General features: G+C 38.5%; 1 protein-coding gene across 1 annotated transcript in view; it reads right to left on the bottom strand.

The window, feature by feature from the left end:
• Positions 1-1,047: 1,047 nt before the first annotated feature.
• The window catches only part of herc2 (HECT and RLD domain containing E3 ubiquitin protein ligase 2), a 58,387-nt gene continuing 39,335 nt past the window's right edge, over positions 1,048-20,099 (bottom strand). Inside the window, 32 exon segments of the mRNA XM_058778193.1 lie at positions 1,048-2,031; positions 4,488-4,700; positions 4,791-4,896; positions 4,993-5,183; positions 8,345-8,457; positions 8,576-8,770; positions 8,862-9,003; positions 9,828-9,911; positions 10,004-10,201; positions 10,305-10,492; positions 10,610-10,749; positions 10,827-10,918; positions 11,015-11,176; positions 11,720-11,897; positions 12,301-12,515; positions 12,742-12,940; positions 13,081-13,196; positions 13,296-13,451; positions 13,534-13,659; positions 13,743-13,861; positions 14,838-14,996; positions 15,092-15,223; positions 15,308-15,415; positions 15,905-16,058; positions 16,169-16,360; positions 16,952-17,095; positions 17,280-17,466; positions 17,572-17,743; positions 17,828-18,053; positions 18,240-18,384; positions 18,500-18,671; positions 19,106-19,187. Of these exon segments, the coding sequence (XP_058634176.1) occupies positions 1,759-2,031; positions 4,488-4,700; positions 4,791-4,896; positions 4,993-5,183; positions 8,345-8,457; positions 8,576-8,770; positions 8,862-9,003; positions 9,828-9,911; positions 10,004-10,201; positions 10,305-10,492; positions 10,610-10,749; positions 10,827-10,918; positions 11,015-11,176; positions 11,720-11,897; positions 12,301-12,515; positions 12,742-12,940; positions 13,081-13,196; positions 13,296-13,451; positions 13,534-13,659; positions 13,743-13,861; positions 14,838-14,996; positions 15,092-15,223; positions 15,308-15,415; positions 15,905-16,058; positions 16,169-16,360; positions 16,952-17,095; positions 17,280-17,466; positions 17,572-17,743; positions 17,828-18,053; positions 18,240-18,384; positions 18,500-18,671; positions 19,106-19,187 (5,079 nt within the window). The 3' untranslated portion in view covers positions 1,048-1,758.

The raw sequence follows: 20,099 nt of genomic DNA, 5'->3' as shown, positions 1-20,099 counted from the left end.
TCCTGCTTTCTAAGCCAAATTAAGCCATCATAAAACACTTTCCCCTCCTCTTTCCTCTCCGTCATGTACCCCTAATACCCTTTTATCTCCACGGCCTACGTCACACTTTGAAGTAGACAGAGGATAGAGGAGGTGGGTTACTACTGTGGCCCTTTAACAACAAAGCCTGTGAACCAAAAGCAATATATGTGGAGCTCGATGGCTCAGCCCGTTCACGTATAAACATCACTTGACTATCCTCTGGCTGCACGTGAGAGCTGTAAGGGAGTGGAAGTGCTCACTTTCTACCACATAAGCCAATGCGAGTCGTGCAGGTCATTATGAGGATTTTATTAAACCGTTTAGGTTAGTGTTCGAGAGGAATGTGTCTTAAAGGGTCTGGAAATTCCACACGAGACTAAAGACAAAGTAGATGAACCTAAACCATGTTAACCTGAAACAATGGCAAACTGACTACATATTTGGGTATTTCAAATAATAATAATAATATTTATATATGCACTTTTAGAATGCATTTGATTTCATTATTATTATTTCCAGTATTGATACCAGAAGCTTGCATTTTCAAATACAAACAACAAATTAGAATTTTAGAATAAACTGTTACCACTCTTTTCTACCATAGTGAATATGGATTTGTATATAAGCAGCGATCATATTAAATATCAGGCATAATCAAAGCATATTTTTGCTTAAAATGTGATATTTACAGTTTGCCATTGGGAATAAAACACCAAACATACAGTCGGCAAAAAAAAAAAAAAGTATTAAAGCATTATGTAATTTAGAAAATAAGTAAAAAATAAAATAAATAAAAATATCTATCCATCTATCTATGCATTTAAGATATATCGATCAATATTTTGACCGATATATTGGCAACTATATACTATCAGCTAGTATTTCCTTTTTATAAATCTATTGAATTTTTCCCCAATTCAAACAAGTAATATATACTCTATAAAAGACACAAAAATTTATAATTATATAAATTCAAAGGAAATTTAAGAAAACAGGTTTCAAAACCAGAAAATAAAACTTACAAGAGAAATTTGGTTTAAATTTATTAACAGAAATTAACATTTATTTATAACATGGGAATGAGACCTCTCAAACACATGGCACAATCAAATTATATACATTCCATTAGGAGAACAGTGCAGACACATATAGTAGGAGGAGAGAATACAGTGACCGACGACCTAAAAACAACCCCTGACCAGGCTTCCACTGACCAAATGAGAAAACAAAATGTGCTGTTCAAAGTTAAAAAGGTTCTTAAAGAAACACTGCTGTTTTCAAACAAAGAGGCAAAGCTACAGTTCATAATACTACCCATTTAACACAAAATCGATCAGGAGTCTGTCAGGAGTCGTCTACCACAGTGCTAGGCTAAACGGTCTGTCCTCTGTAATAAAACGTGAACACAATGTTTAACAAAGTTGTGTAGTTTCTCCCGTCTTCCTGGTTCTCTTCACAACAAAGATAAAAAAAAAAAAAAAAAAAATCTCTATCTTGCTTTTCACCAGCTTAATAGTGCTTTAAAGCTAATTGCACAATGATATACACTTTTTTTCTCTTCATTTAGTTGTATTTGTGTCTATGCACATATTAATAAGTGAGGTTAAAACAGACACCTTCGGTTCAGTTTTCATTTAAACTTCTTTTTGTCAGCTTATTTTCAAGGCTTCCTACACTCATGTCTGTCTGTGTGTGTGTGTGTGTATGTGTGATGGAGTTTAACCAGGGGTTAAGAGTTCAGTGGCCTGTCAGGTAATCCTGCGTGGAGTCGGAAGCAAAGGAGTCCGCATCCTCATTGTCAGAGTCGTCGCTGCTGTCATCTGCGGCTGGCTCACCGGTCAAAGCAATTCGTGCGTAGTCATCCGTGTCAATGGACTTGCAGAAGTGAATGGCGTATTTTAGTTTCTCCTCCAAGACTAACTTACAGGAGTAGCGAGGCAGCTTGAGCAGGAAGAAGCAGGTGTAGGACTCTGGGAGGAAGTGATCGGGGGGATTGTATTTGTCCAGCACCTGTTCAAATAGGACAAATACTCTAAAAATGAGCACTAATAATTATTTGTACACATAATTTATCTAATATTCATATACACATATATATACATATATACACACACAAGCTTGTTTCTGCCATGGAATAATAAAAAAAGATAATTGCACCTTTTAATCTCAATTCAGACTTTCTCAAAATTGTATGATATAAATATGAAATTGCAAAAATATAAACTCACAAATCTGAGAAAAAATGTTTTTGACAAATTCGAAATTGACTTTCTTAGAATTTTTCCTCTGCAATTCTGAGTTTACATCTTGCAATTCAGTTTATTTTATTTTTTTGATTAAAAAGTAACAGTGACATCTCACAACTCTTTTTTTCTCAAGATTTTATATATTGCAATTCTGATTTTATATTGTACAATTCAGACAATTATGAGAAAAAGTCAGAATTATGATATAAATGCAGAATTGCTCAAAACAAGTATAATTATGCAATTTAAAAATGAAATAAAATCAACTTTTGTAACAAAAAAATTACATTTAAAATAAATGCTGTTCTTTTGAACTTTTTACTCAAATAATGTTTTACAGTCTCTGCAAAAAAAAAAATTAATTTTATTTCTGATAACAACATGAAATGTTTCTTGATCAACCAATCAGCATATTAAGGCCTTTCCACATTGAGCGCGAAAAAGCGAAACGAATATCGGACACGATGACTCGCTGGAATAAAACAGATTCCTATGGATGCTTCCACATAGACTGCGAACATTCACTGTTTTTTTTCAATGTTTTTTTTGTTGTTTTTTTTCGCAAAGCGAAAACACGGGCCGTCCAATAAGATTTGATCATTACATCACATGGCCAGAGCAACTGCTGTTACCCAAAAGGTCGACACAGTGGCACTAAAAGCTCAGAAGACTACACGAGCATAAAAACACCGAAGTAGAGGACTTTTTTCCGCAAGAGAGGAGAGTGTGAATGCTGAGTTCTTGTTATTGTTGGTATTTAAGAGCAGACTATTCTCACACGTTCTTTATACAGAATAACATTTCTATTAATTCTCCAATTATGTGATAATTATGTGATCTGAAGAGCATCGTCCATTTTCTTCCACGAGCACAAGTGTTTATGAGTCAGAGCTCGTGCACTCTAGACCTGTCAATCATGTAATCATATCTCTTGCCCTTCCGTATATAAAAAAAAGAGAAATATTTTTCTACACATGAAATATGAAAGTAAAAAGACCTATAGATCTAATTATGAAGATATATTTTCTGCATATGTTTTTATGCAGCTCATGGTATTTTTTTTTTTTTTACAATAAAGGATGTTTATGACACATGAGAAGCAGGTATCGATCAGTCCATTATAAAACATACAAAGTGTGCATGTCTGCCTATTATAGAATCAAAATCCATTTTAGATCACAATCGGTGACGATTTAAAGTGGGTTTTGAGCAAAAACGTTAATACATACATTTTCAATGTAGCTTGATGCTAATTGTACCTCTAATTATTTCAGATGTATTCTTGTAAGCATTATGGATATTTTGTGTTTCTGATGAAGAAACAAAAGTTATTTATCTTAATTTAATGCTGTATATTGAGCAGCAGACGATGTAAACCACACGAGATACATATGCTACGTGAAGAAAAAAATGCATTGTTGGTCGGCGCCACCTAGCGTGCAAGCGTGAATTAGCAGAAGGCGAGCAATCGTTTCGTGAAAGGGTGAAAGCAACATTCGCAGATGATTCGTCTCACTCTTTCGCATCACGCTCAGTGTGGAAAGGCCTTTAGAATGATTTCTGAAGGATCATGTGACACTGAAGACTGTAGTAATGACTACTGAAAATTCAGCTTTACCATCACACAAATTATATTTTAAACTAGAAGTTTTTTAAATTCATATAAAAATTCCCAACATTACGGCTTTACAGTTTTTACTATATTTCTGGTTAAATAAATGCAGCCTTGGTGAGAATGGTAGTGTACATATACACGTTTATGCCATGGTCTGTCTGAATACTCGATTCTGATTGGCTGGCAGGTGTTGATTAAATTCGTTGAACCGCACAGGTAGTTCCAGGTCAGTTTAATCACATTCTATATTAATGCGCTTCCTATAAACACTGGTAACCATAGTAACATACAGTTACAGTTGAATAGTAATACAGACGAAAATAACCGTCATTTTTATTGTTCCGGTCAAATATTGCAGTGCAAATATTATTAACATCTTTAATATGTGAATGCTAGCAAATGACCATGGCATAAACGGGATAATAAACGGCTAGCTGTGCATTAAACGATTTGAATGCACGACATGGAGGTGAAGAACCACCCGACGCGCAGCCTCCGCGAAGCACAGCTAGCCGTTGATTATCCCTTACATATATGCGGATAAGCAGATATTCATTTTTGGGGAACGGTCCATTTAAGTGACACTTTTCAGAGCTACAAGTTACCTGCACCACAAAGTCTCGTCCACGGAAGTCTGCGATGGTCCTGGGGAGGCGTGTGCGACCCCAGACAAACCTGAGGAAGAGCGAGCGTTCCGTGTTGGAGAAAGACTCCATCACCTCCCAGAACCACTGGATGAGAGGAGAAGTTGGTTCCACCCCCTTATAAGTGGCCACTGATTTGAGCAGGTGCAGGGGGATGTCCGGACTGCCACACACCTAAACAACACAAACAAATGATCTGCAGTCTAATACGAATTCATGATGACATTTGCTCAGTCTATGTTTGTATGTTGAAGACGCACTAACCATGGTCTCCAGCTCATAGCCAGTAAAGAGAGAGAGCAGAGGCACCGGTACCACACGTGCCATACCTTCCCTTACTGCAGACACCTGCTCATCGAACTCATGCAGCCTGGAGAAACAAAACCACAACATATCCATTTTATTCATCAACACTTTTTATTCCAGAAAATTGGTTGGTAACATATTTTCAGCATATTATTCACACCTGTAATTTATTGCTAGCCGCACATATTCGCTGCGGTTCTCTAGGCTGATGTGGGAATGTTTGGAGCTGAGCTGGACTTCCTGTCCACAGGCACTGGGCACAGTGAAGGGCAGAGGCATAGCTTCAAACTCCTCTGCAGACGACTCATTATCTCTGATATACATCAGACCGGGAATAAAGTCCTTGTCCACCTAAAAAAAGCAAGCAAGTAAAACTTTAAATAAATATACTATATATGCACCATTGTTCAAAAGTTTGGAGTGAGAATTTTTTTGAAATGAAAAAATGAACTAGTACCCACTGAAGTGATCAACAGCAACAATTAAAGAAATTTATGTTGTTTCAAAATATTTATATTTAAAATAAATGCAGTTCTTTTCATCTTTATAACCAAAAAAATTCAAATTTACACAAAATATTAAGCAGCACAACTTTTTTCAGAATTTATAATTTTTATAATATTTCTTTTTTTTTGGTTTTTGGCATTTTTTGCCTTTAATTTTGATAGGACAAATCAAAGTTGACAGGAAGCAAAGTGGGAGAGAGAGAGGGGGGACGGGATTGAGAAAGGTCTGCGAGCTGGGACTCAAACTCGCGACACCCGAGGCGCAACAGCGCTGTATGTCGGCACGCTGCCCACGAGACCATTGGCGCAGACAAGAAATGTTTCTTGAGCACCACATCATTTTAGAATGATTTCTGAATTATCATGAGACACTGAAGACTGAAGTAACGGCTGCTAAAAATTCAGCTTTGCCATCACAGGAATAAATTACATTTTAAAGTATTGTTATTTTTAAATTGTAGTAGCATTTCCCAATATTTCTGGTTTTACTGATTTTTTTGTTGATAAAATAAACAGCATTGGTGAGCATACAAGACTTCATTCAAAACATAAGTAAAACACAAAATATAAGTAAGTATCACTAGTATTTTGAATGACTTGAGCATATTTAAATAAAAGTTTGCCACTTCCAGAATCAGGTACCACCAGTAAATCTTCAAATTGCAATTGGATGATCTGAGTGATCAAGCAGGAGTATATTTTGTGGAGGAGACCGTCTCCATGACCTAGTTTCATTCAACAAAAATGACTGAAGATCGTCCAAACCTGCGCAAATGGCTATAGAAAAAGGAATGAAAAGAACGTGTGGGTGTTTTTGAGTGCATCACGGTCAGTGTCTCACTGTCTTGTGCTCGGTAATCTTTCTCTTTAACCTTTCTAATATCTCCAGGCAAAAGCAACAAACAACAGCTGCTCTGTGAGCAAGAGAGGTCCTGCACTGAGAAACGCCATCACTGCAGACGTCTCAGCAACCCATGATCTCAGCATGAATGCAGGAGATGCATACACTCACATTCATTTTTACACATCACACGTGCATGTGCGCACACTCACCCACACACTTTACTGTACATCTCAAACAGCACATCTCAGAGATCAAAAAAGAAAAAATGATATCTGAACAACTGCTGGGAAATGCAGTCTTACTGGAGCACAAACATACCACAGATTTAGAGAAAGCTGCTTACAGTACATACAGTACGAATTAGAGGTGGCAGGTTTATGGCAAATTAAAGACAAATGTACAGAATGCATGTACTCTGGTATGTACTCTCTTTCCTTTCCTTTCCATAAACAAATTCAAAAGGGCTTGCCATAAGCTCCAACTACAGACAGACTTACCATGTCATGTAATCAATGTAATGCTGGGGGGTATTCCAGAAAGCAGGGATAACTCTTGGTTGATTAATCTAAACCTTATTACTCATGGTTATCGGTTGCAAAATGTGGCTGGAAGTTCATTCGGTCACTAAAAATGAAAATTAAAAAAGACTGATCAGTCTTCTTTTAGATCAATCAATCTTTAATTTTTAAATGGTCATGAAACCCCAGACTACTTTTTCTGAGATTTTAGCAGAGGTGTTTGTGTTGCACATCATAGGCCACGTACACACTGCAAGTTTCAGGAGTGATAACTGCATTTAAATGTGGGAGTGAGTCCCGTAAATTATTGTTCCATGTGTGTACGGAACAACAGGCACTCGCGCATTTGTAACCATAGCAACATTTTGGCTTCTTGCAGGAGTGAAGAAGAATTGAGCAGTTTGGTATCTGCCATTTTTTGGCTAAAGACACTTTTTCTCCGTTGATTTTAACTGAACTACCGCTGATAGACGTGCTGTGTTTTGTTTCTGATCGGGAGGCTGCCTTAGAGTGCGCTGTCTTTCAGTGTTGCCACGTCCTCATATTTACAAACGCTTTTAGGCATGTTGTTTGGCCTTAGCTCATAAAGCTAGGCACTTTATAAAGTGTAAAGTGGTCTGTTGCAGATTTTTTTATAAAACAAAGCATTTGGGTGTTTTAGTGTTTGTCCTTTGTTGTTGTTTTTTTTCTGTGAAGATCTGGCAACACTGACACTTTACCACAGGGCTCATGAGCGCAACTAGCCCCGGCCGTGTCAACATGTGCTAAGGTTAAGACTTCTATCACTGTTAATTTCTTGCATCTCACATACAGACGAAGACACATTTCTGATGAGCGTTTAAATACGTCATTGACAACTAGTTGTTCAGTTCAGTTCCGTAGAATGGACAATGCTCTTCAAGTTGCTCAGTTCTACACTGCGTAGAATTTCTGTAAATGTGGTTGTCACTCCTGTATTTTAGTGAATTATGTGTATACAGAATTAAGGAGTAAAAGGTGAACTAACAACCGAATTTAGCTGTAGTGTGTACGTGGCCATAGAAGACATTGTTAGCATCCGATCATATTAACTCTTGAAGAAAACTGGTTAATTTTAAGCCTTTCTGCGCTATTTTCATCTTTCGGGTTTAAAAACTACATCGTGTTGACGTCACAATTTGTCGTCAAATCAAAGCCCTATAGATCTAATTATCAAAATCAAATCAAATCAAATAATAAAATTTAAAAAAAAACCCCACAAAATAAATAAAATAAACAAAATAAAAACAAATAAAAACAAATAATTCTAAACAGAAAATTAAAGAAAGACTTATTGGGGGAAAAAAAAAACATTTTGGTTCCACGTTTGTTTTTGCAGTAAGATGTGTCATATGCATTTTTATTATTATATAACTATATACTGTAACAAATGTATATTTTTGCCCAGGTATTTAGCATAACCTGCTTTCTGAAATACCCCCTGAAGTGTTCATTGTAAACAAAATACCAAAAAAGCAGCAAACAAACAAAAAACAAACAAACATGGTTTTATTTTTAAATTGAAAATTTTTCTTTTTAACATTTGGGGTTTAGTTTAGTGAAAGTTTTAGTTAGCGATAAAAATCTTGGATTCACACTCATGCACACACACACACACGGTCCTACCTCACTGAGATCTGCAATGGTCAGGTTCATGCCTGCCAGCTGTTTCCACACAGGTTCAGCCAGGTAGAGACTTAGAGGACTTCCTGTACGGATTGCTATGCCCAGGAGTACTCCTATACACAAATAAAAGACAGCATGGTAGATCAACAGATCTAATGGAGGGAAGTACTTTAGACTGTTTCATCAAGCCTTGAAAGCATTTTCAGTGTGGGAAACACAAGCAGACGGTACCTAGGAAGCGGAACATGCTGATGTGTAGAGGGGACTTGGCAGCTGGGTTGAGCAGGAAGCAATCTCTGTTCGCTCCTGACTCGTCTCGGCCGTTAGGAGTGACGATGAGGAGAGGAGTGAGACCGTTCTGTAGTTCCTCACACATTTCTGCGATGGATTCACTGTATCCACCACCACAGTCATCAACTGACTCACCTAAAAACAAACACAAAGGGTAAGAAACATGTTAAAGATATGATCTAAGGGCCTTTTCCCATCTTTCATCTCTCTCTAAATATAAACTCACCCACAAACTTGACCTTCCAGACCCGGTGTGGCAGCAGCAGACTGTCAGGGCTGAAAGAGCTCATCTTAGCACACATCTGCCCAAATACTGACTTGGTGCCATCCGGCCCTGCCAGTCCTCCTTTACTGCGGGAACGCTTGACCTGGTTGAGAGAATGAGGATAAGTTATTACAGGCTTCTCCATATACAGTATTTCTTCTCTGATGTATAAACTCCATTGTTATGCTTTCCGGCTGTGAGACTTGCCAGATCAGTGCCAGGCTCTAGGGGCCCTATTAGAGGGCCACTGGTCCATGAATAAACATATTTGGGGGTAAATCTCATGAAGAACCTCATGATGAGCAGATCCAAAAACAAATCACACATTTATATGATGTTTAATGACCAAATCTCTTAAAATATTAAGATTTAGTGCTGCTAACTCCCTCAAAATTCTAACAAAAATAAAACAGATGATAATAATCATATGGTGTAGTACTCGCATGTCCATGCTGACAGGAAGGAGCAGGAAATGCAACAATAATTACGGTGATTAGGGAAAGGGAGATAATTTTATGGAGGGCCCGCTAGCTATTTTTGCCCATTAAAAGTAATTGTTCATTTTGGATTCGGTTTACCACTCTAATGAACTCTCAAACCAAATGGGAAATGCAAGCAAAAATTTACTTTGGTGAATAAATATTTGGTCATAATTTTTCAAATTTGAAACATAAAATACATGGTTAAAAAATGCAACAAAGAATAACTGTCTGACTCTTTCTGATTCAGCAAATCAATTGTATTTTTTCTTATAAGGTTGAAACAACACAATGGGTTACTATTCAATATACTGAAATAAAAATCTGTTTGCCATTTCAAACACGCAAAAAATAAATACATTATTTTATGCAAAATATTACATTTGGACTAATTAGGATAGAGTTGAATGCAAATCTCAAACTACATGTGCAGTTTAAACAAGTGTACCTGTATCCTGTTTAGCTCCACCACTGGCCCATGTTGTCTGTCTCTAACCATAGTGGCTTGAACCACTTTACGGAATGCTGCTTCCTAGAGATATTGAAAACAAATATTAATAAATATAATTAGGACTTGTAATTTGGAAAAAATCATGCAAGTATTATCCACAAAAATATTCCTACCTTGCCCTGCGAAATAAGGATTCCACGCAGTGTGTCAAAGCCAACGGAGACGCCGTGTCCAGTTTCACCCAGTCGACCTTCTAGGTCAAACATTGGGATACAGGGACAGAAGAGCTCAGAGATGTGGTGCAGGAGCAGTAATCGGTTCCTCAGGCCTATGATGGCGATCTCCTGCAGATGGTTGTACTCCATAGGAACCTACAGACAAACATCTAATTACTTAAACATGACATTAAACACAAAGTTCTTTGAGATTTTTTGGTAGTCCAGTGTGATTCAGCTATATTTGGTGGTACAGTACCTGAGCAGGCAGTTTTCCAGCATTGGTAGGTTTACTAGTGGACCAGGCAAGTGTGTGTGCCGAGCCACAAGCCACACGGTTGATCTTCTTGCCTTGCAGTGCCGCCACCAGCCTGGGCCGCTGAATAGCATTGGTGGTCCCATCACCGAGCTGACCCTCATCATTGTCACCCCATGTGTACACTTCACCTGTGTGTTTAAAATCATGTCTTCAGCAAAAACTCCAAATACAAATAGGTATAGACTATGCCAGACACGAGAAAACCTGATATCTATTTTATACAAACATGCTACAAGATGACCTACCATCCTCTGTGCAGCATACACAGTGAAGAGAACCAGTTGCTATGGCTATGACCTTCTTGCCTTGCAAACCCTGGACCTGCCGGGGTCTGCGAACATGATCATCCGAGCCATGTCCCAGTCTGTGGTAGTCGCCTTTCCCCCTAAAATAAACACAAACATAAAATCTCTACATATGTTCTCACTAAATAAAATATCACTGCATAGTGGGATTGATTACCATGTGTAAACTGCTCCAGACTTGGTGAGAGCCACAGAGAACTGAGAGCCACATTCCACTTTCACAACACCCAATCCAGTTAATGAGTCAATCTAAGCAGAGAAAGAGAGAATGATATATGAAGATTCATACAGGAATCACTAACAAGAAAGCCTTTGAAGCTTAAGTAACTACAGCAGCAGTCCTACCTTCATAGGCACTTTACATCCATCACTTCCTCCTCGGCCCAGTTTGCCATAGTCTCCATCTCCCCATGACCACACCATGTCATCATCAGTCAGACACAGGGTCTGGGCGTCCCCACTGCCACATGCAACGTCTATCACCCGGTGACCCTGCAGTGCCTCCACCTATAAACATGCACAGGCAATTCACAGAATATACAGTGTTAGAGTAGAGATGATACAAACTAAAACAAACTTAGCAGCCGTTTAAAAAAAAAAAAAAAAAAAAAAAAAAACTACCACTGACTAATTTTGTTTGGTTAGTTTATTATAATACTAATAAAAAACTATTTATCATATTAAAATATAATATTATTAAATTATCATTATTATTATTGTTGTTCCCACACCATCTTCAATGAATTTCCATATATATATATATATAAATAAATGACAGATTGTACTTGCACAACAATTTCTGATTCACCATTTTAGAGTGAAACATAAAATGTTATACAAGTGTAACAAAATTCTATAAGATATAATATAACAATTATTATATTACAAAAGTCTTAACGATATTTAGTAATGCACATTTCATTAAACAATGTCATGTACCATGGGTTTGTTTTAGAAAAATAGTTCTATAACGTAAATGTGTGTTATTTTCTATTTGCAATCTTTTTGTGTTCGTGCCAGATAAATATGCATAACACGTAATGAACGCACCAGTTTTGGTTTAAGCTGGTCCTCACTGTCTCCATGACCCAGGCGACCATAACGACCTTTGCCCCACGTGTAGAGCTCTCCACTGGCTGTAATGCAGGCGCTATGGGCCCCACCGGCCGCAATGTCCACCACTTCCACCCCTCTGAGAGACTCGATCACGCGTGGACGGTCACATGGGCTGGGAAAAAGACAGCACTACCAGTCACACATACTGTACCTCTTAGTATAAGCTGCTAAACCGAATCAGTGATAGCCTAGCGCACATATTGGAGTGGGTAATGACTTTTGCTTCTTTAAGTAATTACATGAAGTACTGTGGTATGATCCAGTCATGGTATCAGGCGGTAATATGATGCTATTCTGACATATCCCATAGTGCAGTATTCAGAATTTCAATGGTACTCAAAGACACCAAAGAATAAGATGGTATCATGTCCAAAATTTACTTTTCTGTAAGCATTACTCTGAAAATGGGAAACTGTTAAATACTGAAAGTTAAGTATATAGAAGGTCACTACATGAGATGAACCAAAGGTGCCCATGTGAAAGGACAACAGTAGTAACCACAGTATGGGGCTGACCTTCTGTTTCCATGTCCCAGTTTTCCATCTTCAGCCTCTCCCCAAGAGTACAATTCTCCTTCAGAGGAGAGAGCCAAGCAGTGCTTCCCGCCAGAGTTCACAGCCACCTTCCGGATGAAAACATGCTGGATTGACTCCAGCAGGGTCGGAGTGGAGACGGACTCTGTGCCTCCTATTCCCAGTCGACCACCGGCACCATATCCTGTAGCATACAGCTGAGGACAGCAAAGACAAGTTACTAAGGACATTATTCAGCTGACAAAGATATTAGAACGACTGCTGAATATACAACATGGGTCTGTACTTAATAAAAAAACTGTATCATCTGGGCATTGAAGGAAAAAAAAATAAAAAATACAAATGAGATTTGTACTGAAGATTTTAAAGGAACCTTTGCAGGCTTTGAATTTTTAAACATTTTTAAAATGTGAAAAGCCTTACTTTCCCATCAGCGGTTACGGCGAACAGGGTCTGCTCTCCACCGATCAGCTGAACGGGTCGCAATGTGGCTAGAGCTTCTGTTGGTGTGGGAACCTTGACTTTTGCTCCTTCAATACCACCTAACTGACCCCGGTGATTGTGCCCCCAGCCGTAGATGGTCCCACTGCCGCCTGCTGAGAGCGTCCAATCATCTGGCCGTCTAGTGAACAGAAAACATATAAAAAATGTTTATAATAAAATTCCATCCATTTAAAATGATACATAAAGAGCACCAAGTCATTTTTGGTTTTGTTTCACTAGCTAAACAACACTGGTTTCAGCTTTGTTTAGTTGATTTACCTGTTCATCCACTGAACTAACTGCTCATCCTGCTCCCTCTTAAACAGGTCATGACTCTCATGGAGTGTGTTCATGTTCTCATGGTCTGCCATGAGCTCACGGATTTTCTTTGCCACCTAGTGGAAAAAATGAAAATAATTCACAGAACATAAATAAAATAGCTCTCTATTAAGTAAGAGATTCTCTCATTTCCAACCAATATTAGAAATCCCTACCTCATCCAGGAAAGGGCGGGGCAAAGGTGTCCTCTTGTCCAGAGCTACTAACACTCTGGATGCAGTACAATACCGGCGGAACCAAGCCCATTTGTGTGTCTCAGCACAGCATGGAAGAGTGTCCAACTCCAGATCACATGCAAGTGCCACCAATACCTACACAGGACAAGAAAAAAATATTTTTGGAAAACTCATATGGCATTCTTACCATGTCCATTTGTTATGGAGACAAACAAACCTTGAAGAAAGGACTGTGGAGCAGCTGTTTGCCACCTCTGACTATGGGCTCCTCGTACTCATACTGCCTCTGTAAAGCCTCAGGAAGTCCTTTCACTAGAGCGGCTAGTGCACTTCCTGTAAAACTCTACACAACATTCAATACATGTTAAGTTAATTATATAATAAATAAATGAATACATTAATTAATTACATAGAACATAGTCTAACCATAGAGCGAGCCTCTCCTTCACTGTCTCCTAAGAGGCGGTTGATGTTTATGGATTGGCCATATTCAGTGGTTAGGAGCTTGCGTAGCCTCTGCAGGGCCCACATACGATGACCAGCCGCTGAGCAAGCACAGAGACAAAAGACAAAATAGTATATTGATTCTAAAACCTTCAATTTGCGATTTCAATAGTAAATCTGAGATTTCAATATTTCAAGTATTAAATAAGCTTTTTTGCTAAAAGCCCAAGACACTTAGAGAAATCTAAATATTTCACATCAACAATATCTCCAAAACATGGACTAGTATTAATTATAATAAAACAAAACATAATTGTGGTAATTATACATACACATATAAAAATGAAAGGTGCTATAGAATGCATTGATACAATATTTTAAATCGTTCTCTTATATCTACATAGAAGGTATGTGGCTTAGGAAAGGGCAAACATTCTCCACAAACAGTTTTACATGTGCATTTACAACCCTAGGATTTCTCCCTAGAATGAAATGGTCTGTTATTGACTTATTTGGAAGGGTCATGAATAATAATGTTGAGCTCTGCTCTGATTGGCTGTTTCACAGTGCAGCTCATTTCATCAGCTCACAAGAAGGAGACACAAGGGAGGAAAATATACATTTCAATACTTTCTCTCGCAGTTATATCATCGGGTAATTATACTGTATATAAAATGCGGGCATCAGGGAATGCGGGGCACTGAAACTGCTTTCAAATGCACGATCGCTTTTTAGTTTCACATTCACTTTGGAGATTTGCGATCGCACATACTCTGCTTACACTATGGAGCGGCAGTACTTACCATACATTTTACAAGATCAGATGCTTGTCATTGGTGCTCAGGATCTGTAAATCATTCGCCATCATCCTGATTCGCCTATTTTTCAGTGGTCTTTTTTATTCATGAGATTTACATGAGGAAACAATGGTGTTTGAGGCTCACGGTATGTCATTTCCATGTACAGAACTCTTATTATTCAACTATGCCAAGGTACAGTTTTCCATTCTATGGCACCTTTAAAATTATACTATACGATAATATAATATAATAATTCTTTCAAAGGTTCTTCTCTTACCCAAGGCACTGAGCTGGGCACAAGCAGCAAGTGAGGCTGCCAACCTTGGCACAATGCTGCGGTTTGAAGCAAAGTTCAGGCGAAAGTCTAGCAGACATGTTACTAGATCCATCGAAGGGCAGGACAGAATGCAACGGTCTGACAGGAGGTCTTTAGGACCTGAAGGTAATTCAATAAAAAGGTCAAGCACTTCAGAATATCATGTTACATATGAAGTATGTACAATGAAGTGATTTCATATTAAACTGATGTACCAGCAGCAGGCATGATGGGATAGACAGTGAAGCGCCAGCCCCAGCCGTTAACAGAGCCATCACTGGTGAACTTCCATTTCAGCTCATCTCCTTGAATCCTCAATTCACTGGACCAATCAGACCACTCACGACCTAAAGGGGTGGGGACAAGTAAGGTCATGTGGCCAATGATCAAACAACTTTTTGAATAGTGTTAAAAAGTAAAAAGAATGTGACCTGATCGAACAGACACAATCCTATTGGCTCCGTCCATGATGGTAAGAGGGTCATGTCTCCTTTCTGTTGAACACTGGCGATCAAACTCCACCCTCAACCCTTCAGCACCTAAAATAACCACACGCAAGATAAAATTGTAATGTATTCAAATCTGCTAATTCTTACAGCACAGAGCTTCATAAAGCATCTGCACTACAGTTCAAAAATGTTTTGAAAAATGAATACTTTTCAATAAGCATGTGTTAAACTAATCAAAAGTTAACATTTGATTTACAGTAACATTTACAGTATGTTAGAAAAAATCCATTTCAAATAAATGCTGTTCTTTTGGTTTGGTCCTGAAAATCTTGAAAAATATTATTTCACAAATATTACTGTTTTTACTGCATTTTTGATCAAACAAATGGCACTGGTTGATTTCCATCAACAATAAAATAATAGATTTTTATACATTCTGAAGAAAATATGAGTGGCTTGTGCAAAACTCCTACAGTAACTATGGATAGGGAGTGTATAGGGATTTGTTTAAATAAAAATAACGATGCTTTGGCAAGCTCCAGCAATCAGGTTGTTATGGCTGCTAAAACACAAGGTGACCTGGTATTTTCACAGTTCCGCTGGTGGAAGTGTCATCAGTGTATGGGTGACTGCTCTCCACCACCACAGGCTGCGATGACAGCCGTCCGCTTTGAGAGTCAGTGGCTACGTCCTCTAACTCAGTCACACACAACTCCAGCAGCATATCTGCCACCTGTGTGCCAACAAACACATTTAGATACGAGTACAAAAATCTCAAAGATGAAATGATACCACTTTAGTTAGAAAAACATGCAGTGAATTAGTCAAGAGGTTGGTTTTTACCTGTGGGAAGGCTGTACCCATGCCAGACAGCACGGCAGACAGCACTTCCTTGCCTTTATCGCCCGAGCGCAGAGACACAGCCAGTTTTAACAGGTCTACCAACACACGTGTGTCATCGGGAACCAGCAGACTGGTGAACTCATCCAGATATTGTGGCTCTAGGCCCACTGCTTTACTCTGGCTCTCAGAGTCCTGTTCCAATAAATCAAACCGTGCCACTGTAAATATCACTTCAGTTTATACAAGGGATTGAATCAAAGTCAACATACAAATGTAATCCTTTTTAAACAGACTTAAAATGCATGCATTTTATTTTAATTATCAGGAACAAACATCTCCAAAGTATGATTAACAGGAACATTTCTATGACCGGCAGGCTAGAATTCACTTGGGCCATTCTGTTATTTTTCCTCTATAATGCAGAGTCAAAGAACCATGCATTTATATGAACAGTGTTCTCTAAACAAAAAATTAAAAATACATAAATGAACGCTAACTTGGTAAGACCCTTATGGTAAACAAAACAAGAAACACACAAACATAAATTGAGACATGCATCCATAATTACATTATAGAAGTTTAAAAAAAGTGTTTTAATTTAAGACAAAAATTCAAAAAGCTGATGTCACCATAAACAAAAAAAAAAGAAAAAGAAAAGTGAATTACAATAATTAAAAAAATTATTAAAAATAAAACTAATAAAATAAATTGATCAATAAATCAATCAATCTTTTATCTTTATTAACTTTATTAAACCACTGCATGAAAGCATGTGTTACTGACCTCTTTGGTTTTGGTCATGGTCTCAGCAATGATGCTGGCAGCACCAGGGTCATCTGTGACTGGGATAAAGGGCCGAGATGAAGCAGAGGCAGCGGAAGGGGTCACCGCTGAAGAAGGGGTAGTGGCATCCTCAGATGTGGTCACCTAGACCACACAATACCATATGACAGCACGAGCTTGTAAATGCACAGCATGTACTGTTGTTTTGGACATTTGAATAAGAGGCGAATGGTGCAGAATATTGACTACTGAAAACAAACAAACACCAAAAAAAAAAAAAAAAGGACAGCAAATGTGAAGGCAGTCATGCATAGCCAGCACTCCTCACCTCTCCTCGTTTGCTGTCCATCCAGGGGTGTGGACTGACTCTTTCCTCTATTTCTGAGGGCAGGGCTGGACCCTCAGCCTCACAAGGGCTGGATGCTGATGAACAATCTGAAGGGGGCACCGGAGAGCTGGAGGGACACTCCAGAGGAATCATAGAGGCAGGCATTAATGCTCCCACCACTGCATCCCTGTGTGACAAGTGATGCCAGAGAATTTATTTTATGGAGTATAAAACAATCAATCTGGAATGCAGAGTAGTTCTAACACCCTAAATATATGCATTAAGGTCATACCTGGCATACATTATCTGCAGGGCAGAGAGCACATGGGACAGGGCCTGCTGTTTGGCCAGATTACCATCTAGAGAAAGCAGGATCTTTGCCAGAGATGGCCTGTTGGGCTTCACACTGCTCACGCCATTCAGCTTATTACTTAGTAAAGATGGGTCACTGTCTGATGGTACACCTATAAAGAAACACCCACAAAACTTTAACTTTAAGCAACAGGCATACAACAACAGAAAATAAATGGAGATTGGGTGGAAATTACCAAGGTAAGAGGCTCCCAGAGAGTCTCTAGCAGTCTGGAAGAGGACAGGCTCGTGGACTGAGGGTGTGGTGACATCTACGGTGGTCCAGGCCACGCTGTGAGAGGAGCCGCAGGCCACACGGGTAATTTTCTGCCCTTCTAGACCCTGCACCAGCGTAGGCTTTCTGTTGACTGTGGTTGTGCCGTTCCCCTGCTGCCCATGGTCATTATCCCCCCAAGCGTATACCTACCCAAACAACACTTCATCTTACACCAGCACTAAAGTCAATAACTTGTCAACAAAAGGTGGGTTTTGTTTACCATGCACCATGAGCTGTTTAATGTACCAAAACAAAGTAGGAGGAAGTAGTAGTTATGCTACTCCTCTATACCACCAAGCATCTAAATGTAAAAAAACAATCCTGTAGTGCACCTGTCCAGTTTCTGTGACAGCAAGGCAGTGCAGGGCCCCTACGGCCACATGAACTATCTTCTTCCCCCTCAGTCCTTCAACCATCTGGGGTTTGCGCACGTGAACGTCTGTGCCATGACCCAGTCGGAAGTAATCCCCCTTACCCCTGCACAATGCAACAGTAGCATGTTAAAACGCTTCACTTTTTATACAATTCAATCATGAATTGTACTGTAATGCATCTAAAAAAAAAATATCCAAATCTACTCTAATATTCATACCAGGTCCAGACAACTCCAGATTTAGTGAGGGCAAGGGAAAATTGAGCTCCACATTCAATCTGACACACCCCCTGCCCATTCAGACGCTCTATGTTTTGAGGAATGTTACAGCCTTCGCTTCCACCACGGCCCAGCTTTCCAAAGTCTCCATCTCCCCATGAGAACACCAGTCCTAAAAACCATATAAAAAATGTAAAAAAAAAAAAAACTAAAAAAAACATACATTCATATGCCTGCAACAACGAAACGGAACTAAAAAAACAAAACAAAACCAAATGAAACTAATCGAAACCAAACCAAACAACAACAACAAAAAAACTAAATCAAACCAAACCAAGGCAAACAAAAATAAAACAAACAGAACCAGACAGAACTGATCAAAACTAAATGAAGACAAACTAAACAAAACTAAATGAAACTAAACGTAGACAAACTAAATAAAACTAAATGGAACTAAACGAAACCAGGTGAAAAAGCAAAACAACTAAATCAAACTAAACTGAACCAAACAAAACTGAATCAAATGAAACCAAACAAAACCAAAGCAAACAAAACACAACAAACGAACCTTACATTAAATCCACAAAACAAAAAGCAGGATGATACCTTCATCTGTAAGGGCAAGGGTCTGTGCATCTCGACTTCCACAAGCCACCTGGACAACACGATGGCCTAAAAGCACCTTGACCTGCAACATACACAGAAACAAGTTTAATCTAGTGCAATGAGGGATACACACAGCATCCATTGAATTTAAACTGCACAATGAGAATAAGCAAGTTTAAAGCTAGTCAGTCCACTCTGCAGCCATCTTGGTAAATTGACATTTTCTTTTTTATTGTATCAATAGGCATACAAGTGCAGCTACTATCTAAATAGTATTCATGGGCAAAAATATCGGCACCCTTGGTAAATATGATCAAAGAAGGCTGTGAAAATTAATCTGCATTGTTAATCGTTTTGATCTTTTATTTTTTTTTAATTCACAAAAATCTAACCTTTCATTGGATAATAATAATTTAAAATGGGGGAAAATATCATTATGAAATAAATGTTTTTCTCAAATACAAGTTGGACACAATTATTGTCACCCCTAGAAATTCTTATGAGTAAAATATCCCTGAAGTATATTCCCATTCATATTCATATATAATTTTGAGCACTCCAGGGTGATTATGAACATGAAATTATCCAGCCATGGCTTCCTGTTTCACAGAAATATAAATAGGAGGGAAAACAAAGCACAAATTCCCTTAATCATCCATCACAATGAGAAAAAACAAAGAATATATTTCTGATGTGCAGCAAAAGTGGCTTTAAAAAAAAGAAGAGCTAGAGCAGTGAAAATTCCCATTTCCACCATCAGGGCAATAATTAAGAATTTCAAATCAACAGAAAATGTTACGAAACTGCCTGGAAGAGGACGTGTGTCTATATCGTCCTAATGCACGATGAGAAGGAGAGTTTCAGTGGCTAAAGACTCTCCAGGGACCACAGCTGGAGAATTGCAGAAAGTAGTTGAGTCTCAGGGTCAGAAAACCTTAAAAAAAAAATTGTCAAACAGCACCTACATCACCACATGTTGTTTTGGAGGGTTTCA

Source organism: Onychostoma macrolepis, chromosome 06 (genome assembly GCF_012432095.1).
Source record: "Onychostoma macrolepis isolate SWU-2019 chromosome 06, ASM1243209v1, whole genome shotgun sequence".
Taxonomy (NCBI): domain Eukaryota; kingdom Metazoa; phylum Chordata; class Actinopteri; order Cypriniformes; family Cyprinidae; genus Onychostoma; species Onychostoma macrolepis.
The sequence above is the reverse complement of the archived record's forward strand: the minus strand, read 5'-3'. Positions and strand labels throughout refer to the sequence as shown.